This window comes from Lipotes vexillifer, unplaced genomic scaffold (genome assembly GCF_000442215.2).
Source record: "Lipotes vexillifer unplaced genomic scaffold, Lipotes_vexillifer_v1.1 scaffold566, whole genome shotgun sequence".
Classification (NCBI taxonomy): Eukaryota; Metazoa; Chordata; class Mammalia; order Artiodactyla; family Lipotidae; genus Lipotes; species Lipotes vexillifer.
The window spans coordinates 852,865-875,968 of NW_006799689.1; the positions used below are offsets into that span (position 1 = coordinate 852,865).

Sequence of the window (23,104 nt, forward strand, 5' to 3'; positions counted from 1 at the left end):
TCCTAAGAAATTATGCCTCATTGCATAAGTTAAATATGAGAATTTCCACCTCAGTAAATCTCTCATACAAAAATAACCTAACACTTAAATCTAAGCCATTATTTATATATATTACTTAGCATATAAAAGGAAATAATATAAAAGTAGAAATTTGATGTTTCTTAAATCATAATTGCCAGAGTGTCTAAAAATAAAATCATCACCCCAAATCAGAAATGCTATAATTTAAAAATTTTGCTACATAGGTTTTCTCAATAGGTTTTCTCAATAGGTTTTCTACATAGGTGAGCACCAAAAAAAAAAAACACCAACCCTTCCCCACAAACAATATACATCTATAGGTCTGTAAGTTAGAGGCTGAAAAATGTTAACTTCAAGGAGTTCATTTTAATTATGAATTGATACTGCATTTCTACAACCCCTGGTGATACTTAAATAAAACACCAATATCTAAAAGCAACAGGTAAACCTATAATGAACTTGGCAAAATGCATATCTCAAGTAGAAATATTTCTTTCTACAAACGTTCTAAAGAACAATGCTTAAAATTATACAAGGTTTGAAATATCATTTTAACCAAGTTTACATGAAAAAGAGAAACACCAAAGTTGATAACAGTGAAAGTCTTTTGGCTCTCTTACAAATGGTATCTTTATAATTCCCCAACTTTCAGAGCATGAGTATTTTTCTAGGAAAAATAAAATGGAAACTGTGTTTCTTATATAGCTTTATGTGTCAGAGTCACTTCCAGACCCCGGTCTGTTGTCATCTGGTCCATCACTTCCTTTGTCCCAGTCTTTCATGGATGCTCCCATCATGAAATTATCACGTAGGATAGCCCATCCTGGGCCCTCTTCTGATTTTGCTTCAGTCTGTGGAAAATTATACAATCAAAATATTCAGAAGTCAATTTCATCATAAGGAAATTTTAAAATTCCAAGCTATAAAACAAACCTGTCAACACTTTTATAATAGGAGTGAGATCAAGACAAATTATAGACTGACTTTACTTATACACTATGATCATATAGGCACAAATATGTAGTACTATGTTAAAATATTTCAGCCTTATAAAAGAACCATGAAGCAGAATTAAACTTTTTTTTTTTGCAGTGGGGGGTATAATACAGTAAAATCTAGGTTTGGTATCAATTTTTAAAATCTGCTGACAATCAAAACAGACTTACAAAACATCGTTTAACATTCAGTGATAACTTATTAGAAAATGTTTGGCAAATTATTTTAACACAAAGAGAAATTTAACAAAGGTTTTTAACCCAAAATGAATTAAAGGAGAGAAAATGAAACTAACCTGATACTGTGCTAGGTTTTAATAGATGCTATCTCATTTAACATTTGATAAAAATTTGAACCAGGGCTTCCCTGGTGGCGCAGTGGTTAAGAATCTGCCTGCTAATGTAGGGGACACGGGTTTGAGCCCTGGTCTGGGAGGATCCCACATGCCACGGAGCAACTGGGCCCATGAGCCACACTACTGAGCCTGCGCGTCTGGAGCCAGTGCTCCGCAACAAGAGAGGCTGCGATAGTGAGAGGCCTGCGCGCCGCATTGAGGAGTGGCCCCCACTCACCGCAACTAGAAAAAGCCCTCGCACAGAAACGAAGATCCAACACAGCAAAAATAATAAATTAATTAATACTCACTCCAAATTTCAAAAAAAAAAAAATTGAACCAAATGTTCTTTATTTAGGTTATAATCTCACTGCCTGGCCAAATCATGGACTCAAAAGACTAATCACATGCTAAAACCATAAATATCTGAAACAGGCAATAAACATAATAGGTAGTCAATTCATTTCGTTTATTCATAGGATTTATATAAAACTATGTAAGAGAGGCTAAGAATTACAGCCTCTTATTTCATACTACAACAGTACCACCTTGTGGCATTAATTAAGTAATGCAGGATGCTGAACTCTAAACTGGTTTCTTTAACTTCATTCCACAAATATTTACTGAGAACTGCATATCAAATACCTTTCTTAGCGTTAGAAACAGAGTGATGAACAAAACAAAGTCCCTGTCTTCATGGAGCTAATAGTCTGTGCTTTCCTACTTATGCCATTCACAGAAATACACAATGTGAGAAAAATCTCTAAATATACGAGAACCCATTTGGTTAGAAAATACTGTTACCTTATGGGAGCCATTAATCATCTAAAAAGCAATTATTAAGGGAAAAGATGTTAAAGACATTTACTGGGTTAAGAGATTACTTATCTAATTCTGCTGAAGCTATCTTTTATTTTAAAAAATATAGCCCTGAAACAGTCATACCATTTAAAAAAAAAAGGACACTATTACAAACAGGAAAAATCTCCTATTGGCTTACTCCTCAGGGCTTGTCCCTCAGTAGAACCCAAAGACTGGACAGCACATAAATGTGACCAAAGATTTGCAGAAATGACTTAGTGAATCAAACAGTGCACTTTGTACTATAATTTTACCAGCATAAAGAAACAAAAACATCTGTGCTAGGTTAAACCCAACAGTAAAACAGTTCCAATGCTTTTCACGCCACACTGGTAGAGAGTAATGAAGTAGAAAGGCAATTTATAACGCTGCTCACGGAGGATGCTAACACCTCCCCATCCCTCATCTCTACAGTATCAAACCTACATTCCTAAAAAAGATTTCTGCTTCTGTCAGATTAAATTACCTAACTGGATAAAAGGCCATTTTCCCTGATTCAACTGGTTTTCTTTGCCAATCTCCTCACCTTACTTAAGAGAGACAGTTGCTCCCAATGAACAGAGATCCACTTAGAACCAATAACTGTAACACTTCTCCTGCCAAATTAATTATTCAAAGTTTTCAATTAAATTCTAAAAAGTGTATGCTTCCTGGTATAGGCACACACAAATTACTAACTAGTAAAGACAGCCTGACATTAATGTTTGTGTTTACATGCGAGTATGCACAACCTTAATGGCAAGGCTCCATGTTAAATAACTACACCCAACATGCTATGAACACGTTACCGACCCAGAGCAGGCAGAACCCACGTGACTTGCTTCTACATGAGAGCTCACCCTGACAGCCAACTTCTGCCACATCACAGAGTTGCAGGCACCACAAGAAAGGAGGGAAGGAAGAAGGGGAGACGAGGACAAAATCTTAAACAGGCAGTTCAGAAACAAAGAAAGGAATAACAGTGGACCAAAGGAAAGGATTCATTAATTAAAATGGTGAGACCTACTGTCTCGATCAAGAAGATCAAGTAAACGTATGTTTTAGGCAAAGGGAGCGATCATAGCATAAATTCAAAGCTCTTCTCAATTGTCCAACTTGAAGATAATGAAGTAAAGCTTTACTGGGGGGTCTTGGTGGTGGCGTTCTGGTTTTCAAGCACTCATACAGTCTGCTTCAGTCAGTCTCAAAGTGTGGCCCTGACACCAGCATCAGCATCACTTGTTAGGAATTCACAATCTCAGGCCCATAAATACAGAAACATTAAAAAAAACAAAACCCCCAAAACTTGGGCCCTGTTCCGAACCTACTGAATCAGAAACTCTGGTTTAATCTGTTTTAATAAGCCAAGCAGTGCTTCTGATGCTCACTAAAGCCTGAGAACCACCAAATAAAAGGACGAATATTTCTTAGAGACAATTTTCTTTCACTGCTATAAAACTAAGTACACTTTACGGCTGAGAGAGAAAAGATTTCAGATTTTGGAATCCAATGTCAGACACAGCACTGGATGCTTGACAGACTGCCATCATTCAAGCTACATTACAGTGGCATTTTTATACCACAAAGCAACAATATGGACAAAAAAACTGACAACATAAAATTTAGTACTAACAAGTGTAGGTTAATATAGTTTAAAAACAGGTATTTTCTATATTATCTCTCAAGACGGCAGCTCAAGAAAAAAAACATCTCTCAAGATGACCCTTTAACTTCTAATGCCTCCACGTGCTGAAGAAATATGCAGCAAGAAAGAAGGCAGGGGATCCGTGTTAAGGCGGCTGTTTGAACACAGACAACTAGTCCTGCTCAACTGCACAGCTTAAGCAACAAAGGAAAAGTGACTGTTGTTTTAAAGACATAATCCACTAGGACAAGATCCAAAGAGAAAAAACAGCCACAAAATTTTAGAAGGTGGAAGCAGATGGACTGGAGGCAACTGTCTTGGCAAAGCCAAGGAAGGTGAATCCTACAACTGCGACTGTCAGGCTGACAGCTAACCCAAATCACGCGGCAGAATGTTCAGGGGGAAAAAACCCAAAACTTAGAAGCAGGCAGTTCTGGGTACTTCTGGAAGTGAGGGTAGGAACAGAGGAACCGAAATAAAGAGAATTGGGTGACAGTTATGTTAAGAAACAATCAGGTCTCTAGATCCGTTCCCCACTCCACACTCCCCTGGCAGAACATTTGAGGTTTAACCCCTAGAGAGGTTATGAGCTAGCACAGATGTAGGCATAGGTGCAGTACCAAAAACAGGGGATTAGGTTACACACACACACACACACACACTCCACCCCCAACAATGAGTCCCAGTCTTCTTCTCACATTAGGCTCCCAAAATGCTGGTCAGCAGATCTTTTCTCTCCAGGCAGGAGATCAGGAATACTCTAGAAAATCTGACCAGTTAATAATAAATAACCCACCGAGAGAAGCCTACATTAAAGCTCACATGTCATGTGGACAACATCCACATACTCAGAGTTTCCAGTAACCTTTTTAGGATTATTTGTTCTAGTCATAAACAGACAACTAAGGTTTATCAGAAAGAAGACAGAATAACATAAACACAAACATTTAAAAAGCAACTTGCTTGGGAGATTGGATTGACATATATACACTAATATGTATAAAATAATAAGAACCTGCTGTATAAAAAATAAATAAAATTCAATAAATAAATGAAAAATCAAAAGCAAATTGCAGGAAAAAGAAGCTATTCAGGCAGACAGCAGAAGCAAGAAGAACTACAATCCTGCAGCCTGTGGAACAAAAACCACATTCACAGAAAGACAGACAAGATGAAAAGGCAGAGGGCTATGTACCAGATGAAGGAACAAGATAAAACCCCAGAAAAACAACTAAATGAAGTGCAGATAGGCAACCTTCCAGAAAAAGAATTCAGAATAATGATAATGAAGATGATCCAGGGCCTAAGAAAAAGAATGGAGGCAAAGATTGAGAAGATGCAAGAAATGTTTAACAAAGACCCAGAAGAATTAAAAAATAAACAGAGATGAACAATACAATAACTGAAATGAAAAATACACTAGAAGGAATCAACAGCAGAATAACTGAGGCAGAAGAACAGGTAAGTGACCTGAAAGACAGAATGGTGAAATTCACTGCTGTGGAACAGAATAGAGAAAAAAAATGAAAAGAATTGAAGACAGCCTAAGAGACCTCTGGGACAACATTAAACTCAACAACATTTGCATTATAGGGGTCCCAGAAGGAGAAGAGAGAGAGAAAGGACCAGAGAAAATATCCGAAGAGATTATAGTCGAAAACTTCCCTAACATGGGAAAGGAAATAGCCACCCAAGTCCAGGAAGCGCAGAGAGTCCCATACAAGATAAATCCAAGGAGAAACATGCCGAGACACATAGTAATCAAATTGGCAAAAATTAAAGACAAAAATTATTGAAAGCAGCAAGGAAAAAACTACAAATAACGTACAAGGGATCTCCCATAAGGTTAACAGCTGATTTCTCAGCAGAAACTCTACCAGCCAGAAGGGAGTGGCATGACATATTTAAAGTGATGAAAGGGAAGAACCTTCAACCAAGATTACTCTACCTGACAAGCATCTCATTCACATTCAGTGGAGACGTCAAAAGCTTTACAGACAAGCAAAAGCTAAGAGAATTCAGCACCACCAAACCAGCTCTACAACAAATGCTAAAGGAACTTCTCTAAATGGGAAACACAACAGAAGAAAAGGACCTACAAAAACAAACCCAAAGCAATTAAGAAAACGGTAATAGGAGCATACGTATCGATAATTACCTTAAACGTGAATGGATTAAATGCTCCAACCAAAAGACACAGGCTCGCTGAATGGATACAAAAACAAGACCCATATATATGCTGTCTATGACAGACCCACTTCAGACCTAGGGACACATACAGACTGAAAGTAAGGGGATGGAAAAAGGTATTCTATGCAAATGGAAATCAAAAGAAAGCTGGAGTAGCAATACTCATACCAGATAAAATAGACTTTAAAATAAAGAATGTTACAAGAGACAAGGAAAGGACACTACATAACGATCAAGGGATCAATCCAAGAAGAAGACATAACAATTATACATATATATGCACCCAACATAGGAGCACCTCAATACATAAGGCAACTGCTAACAGCTATAAAAGAGGAAATTGACAGTAACACAGTAATAGTGGGGGACTTTAACACCTCACTTACACCAACGGACAGATCATCCAAAATGAAAATAAATAAGGAAACACAAGATTTAAATGATACATTAAACAAGATGGACTTAATTGATATTTATAGGACATTCGATCCAAAAACAGCAGATTACACTTTCTTCTCAAGGGCACACGGAACATTCTCCAGGATAGATCACATCTTCGGTCACAAATCAAGCCTCAGGAAATTTTTTTTTTTGTGTGTGGTACGTGAGCCTCTCACTGTTGTGGCCTCTCCTGTTGCGGAGCACAGGCTCCGGACGCGCAGGCTCAGCGGCCATGGCTCACGGGCCTAGCCGCTCCGCAGCATGTGGGATCTTCCTGGACCAGGGCAGGAACCCGTGTCCCCTGCATCGGCAGGCGGGCTCTCAACCATTGCGCCACCAGGGAAGCCCAAGCCTCAGGAAATTTAAGAAAACTGAAATCATATCAAGCATCTTTTCTGACCACAATGCTATGAGATTAGAAATCAATTACAGGGAAAAAAATGTAAAAAACACAAACACATGGAGGCTAAACAATACGTTACTAAATAACCAAGAAATCACTGATGAAATCAAAGAGGAAATCAAAAAGTATCTAGAGACAAATGAAAATGAAAACGTGACGAACCAAAACCTATGGGATGCAGCAAAGGAAGTTCTAAGAGGGAAGTTTACAGCAATACAATCCTACCTCAAGAAACAACAAACATCTCAAATAAACAACCTAACCTTACACCTAAAGGGACTAGAGAAAGAAGAACAAACAAAACCCAAAGTTAGTAGAGGGAAAGAAATCATAAAGACAAGAGCAGAAATAAATGAAACAGAAACAAAGAAGACAATAGCAAAAATCAATAAAACTAAAAGCTGGTTCTTTGAAAAGATAAACAAAATCGATAAACCATTAGCCAGACTCACCAAGAAAAAGAGGGAGAGGACTCAAATCAATAAAATTAGAAATGAAAAAGGAGAAGTTACAACAGATACCGCAGAAATGCAAAGTATCCTAAGAGACTACTACAAGCAACTCTATGCCAATAAAATGGACAACCTGGAAGAAATGGACGAACTTTTAGAAAGGTATAACCTTCCAAAACTGAACAAGGAAGAAATAGAAAATATGAACAGACCAATCACAAGTAGTGAAATTGAAACTGTGATTAAAAATCTTCCAACAAACAAAAGTCCAGGACCAGATGGCTTCACAAGTGAATTCTATCAAATATTTAGAGAAGAGCCAACACCCATCCTTCTCAAACTCTTCCAAAAAATTGCAGAGGAAGGAACACTCCCAAACTCATTCTATGAGGCCACCATCACCCTGATACCACAACTAGACAAAGATACTACAAAAAGAGAAAATTACAGACCAATATCACTGATGAATACAGATACAAAAATCCTCAACAAAATAATAGCAAACAGAATCCAACAACACATTAAAAGGATCATACACCATGATCAAGTGGGATTTATCCCAGGGATGTAAGGATTCTTCAATATATGCAAATCAATCAATGTGATAACCATATTAAGAAACTGAAAAAGAAAACCCATATGATCATCTCAATAGATGCAGAAAAAGCTTTTGACAAAATTCAACATCCATTTATGATAAAAACTCTCCAGAAAGTGGGCATAGAGGGAACCTACCTCAACATAATAAAGGCCATATACGACAAACCCATAGCAAACATCATTCTCAATGGTGAAAAACTGAAAGCATTTTCTCTAAGATCAGAAACAAGACAAGGATGTCCACTCTCACCACTATTATTCAATATAGCTTTGGAAGTCCTAGCCATGGTAATCATAGAAGAAAAAGAAATAAAAGGAATACAAATTGGAAAAGAAGAAGTAAAACTGTCACTGTTTGCAGATGACATGAAACTGTACACAGAGAATCCTAAAGAGGCCACCAGAAAACTATTAGAGCTAATCAATGAATTTGGTAAAGTTGCAGGATACAAAATTAATGCACAGAAATCTCTTGCATTCCTATACACTAACAACAAAAGATCAGAAACAGAAATTAAGGAAACAATCCCATTTACCATTGCAACATAAAGAATAATATACCTAGGAATAAACCTATCTAAGGAGGTAAAAGACCTGTACTCAGAAAACTATAAGACCCTGATGAAGGAAATTAAGGATGATATAAACAGATGGAGAGATATACCATGTTCTTGGATTGGAAGAATCAATATTGTGAAAATGACTTACTACCCAAAGCAATCTATAGATTCAGTGCAACCCCTTATCAAGTTACCAATGGCATTTTTTACAGAACTAGAACGAAAAATCTTAAAACTTGTATGGAGACACAAAAGATCCCAAATAGCCACAGCGGTCTTGAGGGAAAAAAACGGAGCTGGAGGAATCAGACTCCCTGACTTCAGACTATACTACAAAGCTACAGTAACCAAGACAGTATGGTACTGGCACGAAAACAGAAATATAGATCAATGGAACAGGATAGAAAGCCCAGAGATAAACCCACGCACCTATCGTCAACTAATCTATGACAAAGGAGGCAAGGATATACAATGGAGAAGAGACAGCCTCTTCAATAAGTGGTGCTGGGAAAACTGGACAGCTACATGTAAAAGAATGAAATTAGAACACTCCCTAACACCATATACAAAAATAAACTCAAAATGGATTAGAGACCTAAATGTAAGACCAGACACTATAAAACTCTTAGAGGAAAACATAGGAAGAACACTCTTTGATATAAATCACAGAAAGATCTTTTTTGATCCACCTCCTAGAGTAATGGAAGTAAAAACAAAAATAAACAAATGGGACCTAATGAAACTTCAAAGCTTTTGCAAAGCAAAGGAAACTACACACAAGACGAAAAGACAACCCTCAGAATGGGAGAAAATATTTGCAAAGGAATCAATGGACAAATGATTAATCTCCAAAATATATAAAGAGCTCATGCAGCTCAATATTAAAAAAACAAACAACCCAATCCAAAAAAGGACCTAAATAGACATTTCTCCAAAGAAGACACAGAGATGGCCAAGAAGCACATGAAAAGCTGCTCAACATCACTAATTATTAGAGGAATGCAAATCAAACCTACCATGAGGTATCACCTCACACCAGTTAGAATGGGCATCCACAGAAAATCTACAAACAACAAATGCTGGAGAGGGTGTGGAGAAAAGGGAACCCTCTTGCACTGTTGGTGGGAATGTAAATTGATACAGCCACTATGGAGAACAGTATGGAGGTTCCTTAAAAAACTAAAAATAGAACTACCATATGACCCAGTAATCCCACTACTGGGCATATACCCAGAGAAAACCATAATTCAAAAAGACACTTGCACCCCAATGTTCACTGCAGCTCTATTTACAATAGCCAAGTCATGGAAGCAAGCTAAACGCCCATCGACAGACGAATGGATAAAGAAGATATGGTACATATATACAATGGAATATACTCAGCCATAAAAAGGAACGAAATTGAGTCATTTGTAGAGACATGGATGGATCTAGAGTCTGTCATATAGCGTGAAGTTAAGTCAGAAAGAGAAAAACAAATACCGTATATTAATGCATATATGTGGAACCTAGAAAAATGGTACAGATGAACCGGTTTGCAGGGCAGAAATTGAGACACAGATGTAGAGAACAAACGTATGGACACCATGGGGGGAAAGTGGTGGGGGAGGGGAGGGGTGGTGGTGGGATGAATTGGGAGATTGCAATTGACATATACACACTAATATGTATAAAATAGATAACTAATAAGAATCTGCTGTTTAAAAATTAAATTAAATTAAATTAAAAAAAGAATATACTGGATAAACTTTAGTCAGTTGCTTTTAGTGTCTTTTACAAAAACAAGAAGCTCTGGGGAAAACAAGATGTTTCTGCTAGGACAAAATGCATGACAGGACAATACTGCCTGGGTGTGGTTTGGTTTTTAGTGCCTGGGGCATAGTCCATATTAATAGTATTTCTCATAATCCTCCTGATATGATCACTGGAGAAGAGTGGGAATTGAGCCTTTTCACTTATTTCTTTAAAAAAAAAAAAAGAAACTATTCAAATAAAGAAAATTTAGGGGAAAATACCATTAATATCCTTGAAGAGTTAGAAGATTATACTGCATCCACAAAGTGAGAACAGTTACTATTTTAAAATAAACATTAAGAGAATAACAAAGAGCTTGAAATTTAAAACACGACGGCAGAAATAAAAAAATTATTAAGGGTGAGAAGATAAAGTTAAGGAAACCACGCAGAAAAGAGTAAAAAGAAAAATGTGATGGAAAACAGAGGAAAAAGTAAGATAATCGGAGAACCAGTCCAAGAGGTTTAACATACAAATAACAGGTCTACAGACAGAGATATGCAAAAATGGAGAGGAGGAAAATTGATGAAATACTTCAAGAAAATTTCCCGAAAAGTGAAGGACACACATTTCCAGAGTGAAAGGAGCCCTCTTAAAAGTCCAAAACACTAAAGAAAAATTGAGCCACATCAAGGACACCATGTAAAATTTCAGAACAAAGGGGTGCTAAAAGAATGTGCTATAAGCTGCCAGAAAGCAAACAAATAAATCACATACATACAGATGATCAGGAATCAGAATAAGATTCAGATTTTCCTATAGCACCACTGGAAGCAAAAAAGCAATAGATGAATGCTTTCCAAATGCTAAAAGAAAAGAATTTCCAATTGAACATTTAATACCCAGATACACTGTTATTCAAGTGTGAGGACAGAATAGAGGCACTTTCAGACACATGAGGGACCCAAAACTTTACTTCCAATTAAGCCTTTCTCGAGAAACTACTGAGAATGCCCTCCACAAAAAGGTGGAGTAAATCAAGAAGAGAAAGACACAGGAAAGAAAAAAATAAGGACATCCAACGCAGGAAAGAGAAGGGCATGTCCAGGATGAGATTGAATGGAGACTCCAGCACGGTGACTAGTCAGGCAGGGAGGAAAGCTTGCAGCAGTGATCTCGGGAAAGGCTGCTGAGAGCTGTCATCACCAGCCAACTGCCACAGTCCCATCATTTTAACTGAACAAAACCCCTAGAGGGTATGCTTTACTGAAACAGTGGGAGTAAACCAAGAAAGAAGAAGATACGAGATCCAGGAAATAGGGAATCCAATCCAGCAGACATTCCAAGGATCAGAAGAAATTTACGTCCCAGGATGACAACTGTGAAGCGGCCCAAGAGAGTAATCAACCCAGAAAAAGGAAAATAGAGGATTCTAGGAGAGAATGTCTCCAAGCAAGTTTTTATAATAGATATATTACCTGAGGTAATTTCATTTTGAAAAAATAAATAAATTGTGGATGTTAAATATGAAAATCAAGGCAATTGTTCATTTCAGGAAAAACAAATAGAAAGGAAACATAAGTAAGGAATATTACAATCTTCAGCTGTAAATACTACTTGTACAGGCATAATAATATATGTTGAACACTGAATTAGCAAAAATTATAAACTAACTATATTGAAAGGACAGCCGGGAGGAAACAGACTGTGTAAGAGGAATGAAATATTTGCCTACAATAAGAGACAGCCAATAGGTAACACCTCAAACTGACAAATCAAAAGATCTGGCTCTGTGGTAGTTGGGAATATGAGATGTGTAAGTGCCAGCAGAACTAGCCACAGGAGCCAGCTGTCCTGGTTGCCCAGGTTGCCCTGGGGTCAGAGCCGTGCAGAGTAGACAGAATGGGGCAGAAAACTGCTTTATTTGATAATGAACTTTTTGGCAAAATGTGGTCTTTTAAACTATATGCCTAAGTAAAAATTAATTGAAAAAGGAAAAAACAGGACAACAGGAGAAAACAAACTATTCTTCAATCATTTCCACAAATCCCCAAGTTTTACAAGCCTCCTCCAACATCTTCCTAAAAAAATCTCCCCCAAGAAACCTTTCTGGTTTTATTAACCATAATGACTCTGCTTTCCTTTCTAACTTATTCAATGAAAAAAAGAATTATACTATGAAGCTATTATGTGCCAGACACTTTATATAATATTCCCTTGCTTCTAATTCTCCGAAGTTTCCTAGCCAGATTGCCATCGTCCTTCTCATCTTTAATAAGGAAACTAAGGCTCAAAGAAGTGAAGCAACTTATTTAAGTCAGAGTTAATAAACAGCTGAGTCAATACTTAAATCCAGATCCATTTGATTCCAAAGCCCAAGTTCTTTCCATAATACTATACTGCTCTACAACTTAATCAATATGAACACAATATATTACTAAGTCATCTGTTATAACCTAAAAATTACACAGTAGAGTGAGTACTAAAGTACACTGAAAACAACTGAATACACTTTCAGATAATTTCTATGAAAGTCAAAACTTGGGCAAATTATCTCACACAACAGATTTACAGAATTTCAACTTACTGGATCTTTTCCATAAAGATGACTTAACCACTGAGTAGAAAACCTCCTAAATGCTTGGAGCACCCACAAAGAAAAGGTGGATCAGAGATTAATATAAGAAAAGGAGAAAGCTTGAAGCAAATTCCAAATGTGTCATTTGTTGGTAAAATTTGGCTAGGGTGATCCCTAGATAGATTTCATTAAATGTTAAGACAGCACGAGCATTAAAGGTTTTTATTTGTAAAATAGAAGTAGTGGCAATATGATGTATTATGTTTACAACAGGAATAAAAAACCAAGAGAGTTCTGGATTTGAATCATTGTTAACCACTGACTATAACACTACAAATGAGAAAGTTTAGATAGAGGTCCGAGACTTGAAAGAAATTAAATGTACTTCCCTTTCTTAACCTTGGTATAAATGTAATGTAAGAGACAGTTAATCATACTGTACATGTGAGGCACAGATATTTACCACCATGAGATGGAAGTTATTTTGACGTCTAAGTCTGGATGCCTTGACATCTAAGACGGGACTGATAAAAATTTAGCAGCTTATGAAGTCTGTCAGGGTTACTGCAAGGCAGCAATGACTCAATGACCTAAAGCAACCTACAAGACAACTCTCTGTGCCTACATCAACTGAAAAATAAAACTGACTTAAATGCAAAAAACTTAATGAAAACCATATGACGCAAGGAAACAAAATAGTCCCCACCCTCACTGGCCTGGTTTTACACAAATATTTAATCAAGATCATACAGAAGCAGTCTGTGTTGATTTTGAAGATGAAGACAACCCTTAAAAATGTTAATCAGCTTCCATTTCAAGGTTCAAACATACACTGGCAGCTATTGAAAAGAAAACTGAAAACAGAGGTTTGGAATTATTCATTAGTCTAATACCAAATAATTAAGAGCTTAACCTCATTTCAGTTTTGAAGGGGGAAAATTAAAGTCAAATCCTAAAAAAATAAACATTATAATCATATCTAAATTTAGCAATCAGCAATAGCTGATTTCATTGCTTTCCCTAAGAAGAGCGTTCTGTTTTCATTTTAATTTATTTTCACCTAAACTAAAAAAGGTTCATACCACTGGTTAAATTCATCTTAATACCTTTGTTGTTGCAAATTTTTGTAAGCTATTTACAACTGCAGTTAGTAATCTCCCCTACATTTGCGAAAGGAAAATCAAAATGGAGTCAGTATTGCTAAGAGAGCTCTCTAAAACACAGCCAAGGGGCCATTAAAGAAGTGTGACTTATGCACATCTCAGCCTGGATGGAATCTGACCCTTTGACCTGATGAAGCCATCCAGAACATCTACCAGAAATTCGTGACAGCATAGCCTATCTACTTATTGGACCCTACCCTAAAACAACTCATGATTTCTTAAGGACAAAAATATTTTCTGTCTTCAGTCAGAGTCAATCACAATTCTCGGCGGGTGACTTTTAACAACCTCATGGCTTTTCATCTTTATGATGAAACTTTCTCTTCCCTGGAACACTCTTCTGGTATCAACGGAATCGTCTGCATCTCCCAAACTGCAATTCTTAAGACCCCAAATAAACTCTTTTCTTATTCGCAGACTCCTGCTGCTTCTTTTTTTTTTTTTTTTTTTTTTTTTTTTTTTGGTTGACACATTAAATCCTATCTAAAAGTTCTGCCTGTGAAATGAAGGGTATATGAGAAATCCCTTTATATAAAAAAATGTATTCTGGTAGAAATCAAAAGAAGTAAAATATAGCCCCAAATCTTTAGAATTTAAATAAGAGCACAAATGATTTTCTAATTGTGCAAGACATTGTAACATCCCTCTAAAGAATTGAAAATTCAATCATAAAGGTTTGAAAATTTTCAATCTAGAATATACGAGAATTCCAATGAAGAACCTACTGATTCAAGTTTATATGAAAGATCCCATATCTAAACAAACTCAAACTTTTCTCTGATTCTCACAGAATTCTTAATAAGCAATTCCTACTTGCCTTTATCAATTTTTGCCTTCTCTATTCCTTCACAAGCTTGTTTAACTCTTTTACTAGGATGGTATTCCAGGCAACAAGCCCACTGGGCTTCATTTTTGTTAAATTTTTGTTTAGTTTCCAGATTCTTGTATAGTTTACAAATTCAGATGGGTAATTTCTAAGATCCAAGCAAACTAGAAAAGCATTTAATAAGAGATCCCAGGAAAAAAGATCAAGATGCTGAAATCATGTCACCTTTAATTACAACCCAAGCACATATTAAATGTACAGAACTCTCTAAGAAAACCTAATGCTGCCTGGCTTTCCAAGAATTCAGGCCTAATATTCCTGGAAAACAAGCTTTTTTGATGCATTTTTTTTCATCCACTATACTGTTTTTTGTTTTTATTTCATTTGCTGCCCTTCACTTTACTAGGCACTTAACACTTACGTCCTTGTTCAAAGTGGTTCTATTTGGTTTCTTCTGTTCTAACTTGCTATCTACATACATCTAGCTCCACAAAATTAAGTCTTAGGAAACATTCCTGCATCCCTGATTTTCTTCATTGTTTATATTCTCTTAAGAATTGTTAAAAGCTGACTATACTGCCTAAAAAGACAAACAGAACATCTCAAGGAGCCTTTTGACACAAGTGCTCTATACATTTTCATACTCAATTAGGATCACGAAATATTTAGAATACACTCTGCCACCAGTCTCTTAAAGCACATCCTTATTCTTATATCTACTACATTACATAGTACATTAATGAGAACTGAGATTTATAAACAAATTAGCAGAGCTATGAATTTATCTAGAAAAGAGACACCAATGTTTTAATATCACAACTTTGTTAAAAGCTTAAATGAAAAAAAACATACATAAGCCCCTCCTCCATGTGAGGACACAGCAAGAAGACATGTCTATGAACCAGGAAGCGGGTCCTCACCAGACACCAGATCTGCCAGTGCCCTGATCTTGGACTCCCAGCCTCCAGAACTTTGAGAAATGAATGTCTGTTGTTTAGGCCACCTAGTCTGTGATAATCTATTATAGCAACTTGAATGGGCTAAGACAGCAATGTTACCTATTTCCTCTTCTGAAATATGAGGGATGATAATAGTAAATACTCTCTCCCTCACATATCACATACACACACAGCCATAAAGGTCATTGATATAAATAAATGGCTGCTTTTGCCAACAAAAAACTCCTTGTCATTCTTTTAAATGTAATATGTGATTATTATCCCTCCATTTTTCTCCTTAATTTCTTGAAATACCCAACCACCAAGGTCCTTGCAGCAATGAAACATACAGACTTCTTGCTAGTCCAACACTGCAGTTAGTTTATGAGACGGGGTATCAACAAGGAAAAAATCTTTTTCAAAATATGGAAAAGTTCTTTGCAAAACCATGAAAAGCTAGCTATACAAACAAAACTAAGTTATATCTGGTAGATAATATGCATACTATCAATCAATCTAGTGAAGTCAACAAAAGATTTAAAAATAAATGGACTGTCTCACTAGAGTTCCTTGTACAAATGGGTGATTCCAAGTCTGGGACACAGGAAGTTCAAGGTTTGGTCTGGGACATCTTGTTATCCCAGAAAGCAAGAAGTACTCAAAGAAAAATGGGGTCATGTCAAAAGGGCACAAGAGCCAGTTTGCACTGGTTCCCATTACCTCTTGTGAATTTAAGCATCAAAAAGCATAATGTTTGTAAAATATTGAACAAATAAAAATTCTTATGTCCACGATACTAAACAAAAAACAACAACAAAAGGCGGGGGGAGAGAAGGCTCTCTTGCCAGCACTAGCAATGACTGCTAACCCAACTCCTCACTCCAGAAAGCAGTAATTAAAGGGAAGGGAACATTAGCCCCCATCTTTAGGAAATTAAATTCATCCCTAGAAATATTAAATAAATAAAAAATAAATGAGAAAATCACCATTCTGTAAACTCCAATGACATAACTGTTTTAGACAAGGATCATCAATTGATGCTAAAAGGCAAAGGAAAGATGGAGAAAGGTATACTTGCTCCTTCCGAAGTTATTCGTTCCAGAAATTACTTTATAACTGTAGGGGGAAAATGCACTTTTAATAAGGGACTATTTATTACCACTTTAACCAAATGAAAAACTACCATCACTAATATGGATGTGATGCAACAGTAAGTAGAGAGCATCTAAGTATCACACCTATGAAATAGGCCAAAAGAGTTTAACCTAAATCCTAACCTTTAGTCCTAACTTCCAGCCTACTAAAAAAGGGGCATACAGGAACAAGTTAAAAGATATCATGACAAAACCATCAGGCAAATTCAGAATCTGGATTCATTCTTCAAGACAACTGGTTTGTCTCTTTATATATTCTTCTTAAAAAAAGGTGGGGTGGGGTGGGAGAGGACAAGAGACTGGTCAAGAAGAAAGAGACCAGGATACAAGCAAATGTACGGTGTGAACCTCGACTGGATTCCAGTTCTCAGAGTTATAAAAGAATCCTTTGAATTCTGTGGTATGTGAATCACACAGCAATAAACCTAATTTTTAAAAAAGAATCTCTGGGACAGTATAGGGACTACCTTCAAATAATTACCCCAAACAAACAAAAACTAGGTGGAGAGAGGATAGGCAGACAGCTATAAAATAAACACATGGACATGTGCTAACAATTTTAGAAACTAGGTGACAGAAATACTGTTCTTTCACATGTTTTTCCTGTTTGAAAATTTTCTATAAAATAACTGGAAAAAAAAAGGATTCTAAAATTTCTATCAGGCAAACAATAATTAAATGATATCCAATAACTTTAAATTCCTTGATAAATGAATAGAAAGTCAATTCTAACAGTAAACTTATAAAGAATTTTCTTCCTTTTTTTTTGGCCACACTGCGTGGCTTCCCGGATCTTAGTTCCCCGACCAGGGATTGAACCCGGGCCCACAGCAGTGAAAGTGCCAAGTCCTAACCACTGGACAACCAGAGAATTCCCCAAAGAATTTTCTAAATGAGTCTAATGAGTTTCATAATTCTGAAGTGTTTTACTACAATATTTTATCTTACTTCCTCCTTAACCAGTTTTAAGGAATGAGATTTTAAAGTGGGTCATTCCCCAAGTGCTACTACATAAACAGTGAAGGGGAGGTGAGACCCAGAACTCAGCAAGCTGCCTTGCTTACCTGTCTAGTCTGGGCAGGCAACACTGGGGCTCGCCAGACAGCCCCCCTTCTTTCCAGCTCATCTAGGTGAGAGAATGGAGACAGTTTTCTGTTCTGCTTCTAAAAAAGTACCTCACTATTTTAAGCACACAGGCACTAATGGCTGAAAGACAGTTCTGGAGCAATACAGACTAGGTTTTCATCCAGAGTCTGTCAATTATTATCAGTGTGTCCTGAGGCAAGTCATTTAATCTGACTTTGCGTTTCTCATCTTTAAATGAGAGTTCTAGTATTTCTTAAAATGATAATTATATAAAAGCACCTTCCATAGTACCTGGCGCAAAGCAAACAATAATAATAAGGTCCCTCCCAGCCCATTTACCCTGTCCCTACCACTAATGCCCTGAGTCATCATGTACACACAGAGCCCCCGACTGAGGGGCTAATGTTCTGTGCACTATTCACAAAGTTGAGAACATTCAAATAGTAGGAAATAGTAGGAAAGCACCCACTTAGAAACCAAATCCCCCTTGCTAAGGAAAATCTTGTTAAGTTACACAGTTCAACCACAGCTTGAAGTGTGGGGTGAGAGAAACTGGACACATTTCTAGGTCCTCAAAATCTAGTTTTATTAGTTTGTAAGAAGTATGCATTACTAGGCCAGACACACCTAAATGAGAGAGAACCTTCCAAATCTAAACACAGTTTTTATTCAATTATTAGATAATTTTTGGACGATCCAGTAATTCAGCAGTAGTAACAGCAGTTTCCTTACAAACTAGCTTCCAACTTCAGATTCATCTTTAACTATTATCTGTTAGGAAAAAATAAGAACTGACTATAAGAAACTCATTCTAATGACATGCTATTGCAAACATTTATATAGTGCTTACTAGATGCCAAGCTTTCTAATTCTAAGCACTTTACATATACTAAATCACCTGACTCTCACAGTATCTCTGTGAGGTCGTTACAACTCCTAGAATGACTGTCTTAAACAAAGAAGTATCCTAGGTTTGGTGTGAGTAAGCAACCCATCTGCAGTTAGTGGCACACCAAGTATTCTGAACCCAGGCGGTCTGGTTCTCTAGTCTGTGTGTAAAATAATTCTTTTGATTTTTAAAAATGCACCCTAAGTGCAAACACATGGGTGTAAGACACACCTTACGCAGGACATTTAAATTTAAAAAAAAAAAAATCATAGCAAGAAAGAAAAAGCCTCAACCTCACTGATGAAAATCCTATGCAAGCAGCCACTTCAGCCCCTTCGAACAGAACATTTCTTCAAAGCAGGCCAGATGTACGGCACCACTATTAATTTTTATTTTAACAGTAACTAAAGATTTCCACAGCAGCTCCATAATTATATTTTTCACTTATACCCATATTTCCCCCATGTCAAATGCTGTATGTTACCACACTGCCAAACGTAAGTTCACTTTGATTAAAACTGCTGTTCAAATCAGAAACCACCCTGTGTTAAAATTAAACAGCATATTTTAAAAGTGAGTACAAAGAGAAACTGGCTTTAGGCTGTTCCCATCAACAGCAAAGTGTACAATTATGCTCATTCTTATTTCAAACTTGGAGTCTCTCTTTTGTCTAAACTCTAATCTATTTAGGCATTTTCAGTAAACAAACATTAAGCTGAATTATTTACAAAGTGAGCATTCCAAACATTCCTGTTAGAGCCGCTTTCATGTGAGAGTAAAACAGTGTTGCCCTGCAATGTAGGGGCAACTTAAGGACAGCATCTTTCTCCACCCCCTTGCCTGCCTTCCACACCCCCAGCTCCTTTTAAAAACTGAGGCCTGAAAGTGGCCGGGGGACCACCTAGGGACCTGTGTGAGGAGTCCCTCCATTCCTAGGCTCTCTCCCTTGGGGGGAGAATTCAGTGGTCTGTGAATCAACAGGAATGCACAATTTTAGAAGTACACAGCAATTCAGAGTCTAGGTCTAAGCTACCAAGATACCAAAGAAGCCTGGTATTTCAAAAGTATTCCCACCACTAAATACCTAGCTGTGAAGAAATCACATGGTTGTCATTTATGAGAAATGTATGAGAAACAGAGCCCCCTAACTTATCTCTATGTTTGACACTTAAAGCACTCATATCACAAAATCAGAAAAAAGTAAATACCTAGTCTCTTCCAGTAACTTTTCCCCTTGATTTTGATTGAAATTTGTTGTCCTGCAATCAGTAAGGAAATTACTTTCTAACAGAAACTAGCTAGCACTTTCTCTTACTACAAAATTATTACTGCGGTTTCGTTACGACAGAAGCCCAAATTGATATATTGACAATTTCAAATAAATGAAAACATCGCAGAAAGTCTGTAATTTCAAGAGTGTTAATAACATATAGTCAATGATCTCCTAACAGCAGCCAATATACTCTCCTTAGAGACTTAACAGATTTAAATTGCATCATCTTTGCTTCTGTGCCACCTTTAAGGAAACAGGCGCTTAAGTTCCAAGAAATCTGACTGAATTTTAGACAACTTTTCAAGAAAAGAGCAAAAGGAATAATCACAACTTTGAAAGGTAAGGAAAAAAATTAGCAGCTCTAATTATTAAAATCTTGATTATTCAACATATCGGGAAAACATCACTCTAGTCTGGTATGTGTTCTGAATGGGGGAAGGAAGGTACTATTCCCTAAAGGATTAAAACTAATCTCTAATGAAAATTTTTCTTATACAAAATGTAAGTTTGTGTTGCTTCCTTAAACAGAGTATCCTAAATGCAATCTTATCTTTAAAAAAAAAAAAATTCACTCAGGGTCAACATCAAGGAAGCAGCCAACGTGCCCTGCCACATGTTGGTATGTGGCTGGTACATTCAGGGCTCCATTTATTTGGTCCAAGGGAGGGATTTACAGATTCTGGATTAGAGAATTCCCTCCAAATAGGTGACAATTAATTCTTTAAACCTAGAAATGTTTACATTTCTAAAGTACACTATTCACCTTCCCCGACTGGGTAAACAGACTAACTGTCCTCTGCGTGTCCGGGACCCTGCAGAGACAGACAGACTAGTGAGCTCCTGCACTAAGCGGCCTTCACACACACTGCTCTTCGGGCCGCCTGTTCCTTTGTGTCAGGCTTCCCGCACTAACCCAGGGCCTCTGCCCCACGCTTGACGTTTTTGACCTGATTTACTGTCATCCGTCTCATTTCTCATTACAACCTGGAGCAGACATTGCCTCCAAAAGTCTTTACCTCTTAGACATGTTCCACCTTTTACAGCCTTGATCTGGTGAAAGCTGTCACCATTTCTGAATCTCCCAAGCTGTCGTCGACCTCACAGTCACCCACAGTCCCTCCCTCTCCTTCATCCCTCTGAATCAGGTGAGTCCCAGACCCAGTCAACCTCAAAACTGCCTCTCAAATCTGGCTCCTCTTTTCTTCTCACCTCCATGCAACCTTAGCTCACCCCCTTTTAGTTCTCCCCTCCTGCTCTGATTACCACAATAGCCTCCCACTGGCTTTACATCCTCCAGCCTTCTTTTTCTTAAAAATAATCAAACCTGATCACATCACTTACCTGATGAAAAATTACAACTGGCTCCCAAATGTCTAAAGGATAAAGTCCAAATTCCTTAACTGAAGGTACGAGACTAAAAAATCTGATCCCAACTTACTCAGAATCCCCTTTTCTAGCTCCCCACCCATCAGCAAACACCCTATATTCCAACCCCTATGGAAGAAGAAAAGAGAAAAGAAAGAAAATTATAAAGAATGTGAAAAACTGGAAAACTGTTAGGCTTTTTTCCCTTACAGTAGTACAAAGATTGGCAGTTCTTTTCCTCCTAACCAACTGCTTAAGTGTGCCTTGAAAAGAAGTAAAAACGAGATGCACCGTCTCTTTTTTCCTTAAATTATTACTAGTGAAAATGTCTACTGATTATGGCTTCATTCTCTGATGCTTATTTCATTTAAGTGTTTTCAAAGACTGTCTCAGTATAGGCTGGTTTCAGCAACACTGAACACTTGTTCCAATTTGTGACTTTCTTTACGAAATTCTTTAGCTTGAAGGTAAACACTTCAACAGAAGTATCACTCACTGCTGCCTCCTTCCCTGTTATCAACTGAATTCACCATTATACAATGAAAAATGCTTCTTCAGTTACTCAGAGCACCTTTACCTACAGGCTAGGTTGGTTCAATGGATGAACTAGTGCCACCACTACGTTTGCTTCATGACATTTTAAAATCAAAGCTAAGGTTCTTATATTCTTCCAAAGCACATTCCTCTTGAGAGTCACATTTTCTATGATCATTCTCACATCATAATTTTTCCAACTTTAAAACTTTCTAATTTCATGAGCTAACATCTGTACCACCTGGAACACGTACTAAAACAATTTTTCAAATGGTTTCTCTTCTCGTTTCTATGTGAAATATTCGATGGACTGATTCATTCAAAGAACCAACCTCCACTGAATTTGACATTCAATACTTTACCCCAAATTTGTATTTTTTGGCTAAGAATCACTCTTTTCTTAGGCTTTCTCACTTCCACTAACAATGTTGCATTTCATAGCCCTATCTCACAAAATATAAATAAAATAAAAAATAAAAATCAACTAAGTCCCCTGTATTGATTTAACAAGACTTACTGTGACATGATATGATAGGGAATAGAGAAAACAATGGGTATAAAAGTGGATACTGGGTAGTGAACTCACCAGTAAGTGACATACTTCTGCATATAAGCTTTACAATATGAGGAACTTTTTAAAAACGGAAAAAGCAAAAAAAAGAAAAAACAGAGTGTTAAATTTGTGAATGCCAAGGTGTAATGTGTTTACATTTATTAACGTGATGTATATCCTCTGTGCAAATGACCTGGCTTAACATGGTGAAGAGATACACAATTATTTATTAAAAAAAAAAAATTAAACCATACATATGTAACTGAAGAAACAGCTCATTTTTTTACAGATGAAAAATACTTAGAATAATAACTGCCCTAGGCACTTGAGTGAAGGTTTTTTTTGATTTACAAATATTAGCTGTTACTTCTTCTGAAACAAGCCCATCAAGTACCTTTTTGTCTTACTTCACAGTACCCAAGCTCAGCTCCAAGGAGTAATGTACAGTAATTGGTGACTCAAATGTAATTTAATATATCAGTGTGACATCTTTTAAAATACTTGTAAGTCATTTCAAAATCTCTTTCCC

The 23,104-nt window shown here is 36.9% G+C and overlaps 1 protein-coding gene across 2 annotated transcripts in view; it reads right to left on the bottom strand.

Moving 5' to 3' along the window:
• Positions 1-350: 350 nt before the first annotated feature.
• RRP15 (ribosomal RNA processing 15 homolog) overlaps positions 351-23,104 on the bottom strand; it is a 48,002-nt gene continuing 25,248 nt past the window's right edge. The window contains exon 5 of one of the 2 annotated variants that reach the window (XM_007471859.1): positions 351-872. In XM_007471859.1, the coding sequence (XP_007471921.1) occupies positions 729-872 (144 nt within the window). In that variant the 3' untranslated portion in view covers positions 351-728. The remainder of the gene's footprint in view (positions 873-23,104) is intronic. The other variant, XM_007471858.1, reaches the window with a different exon arrangement.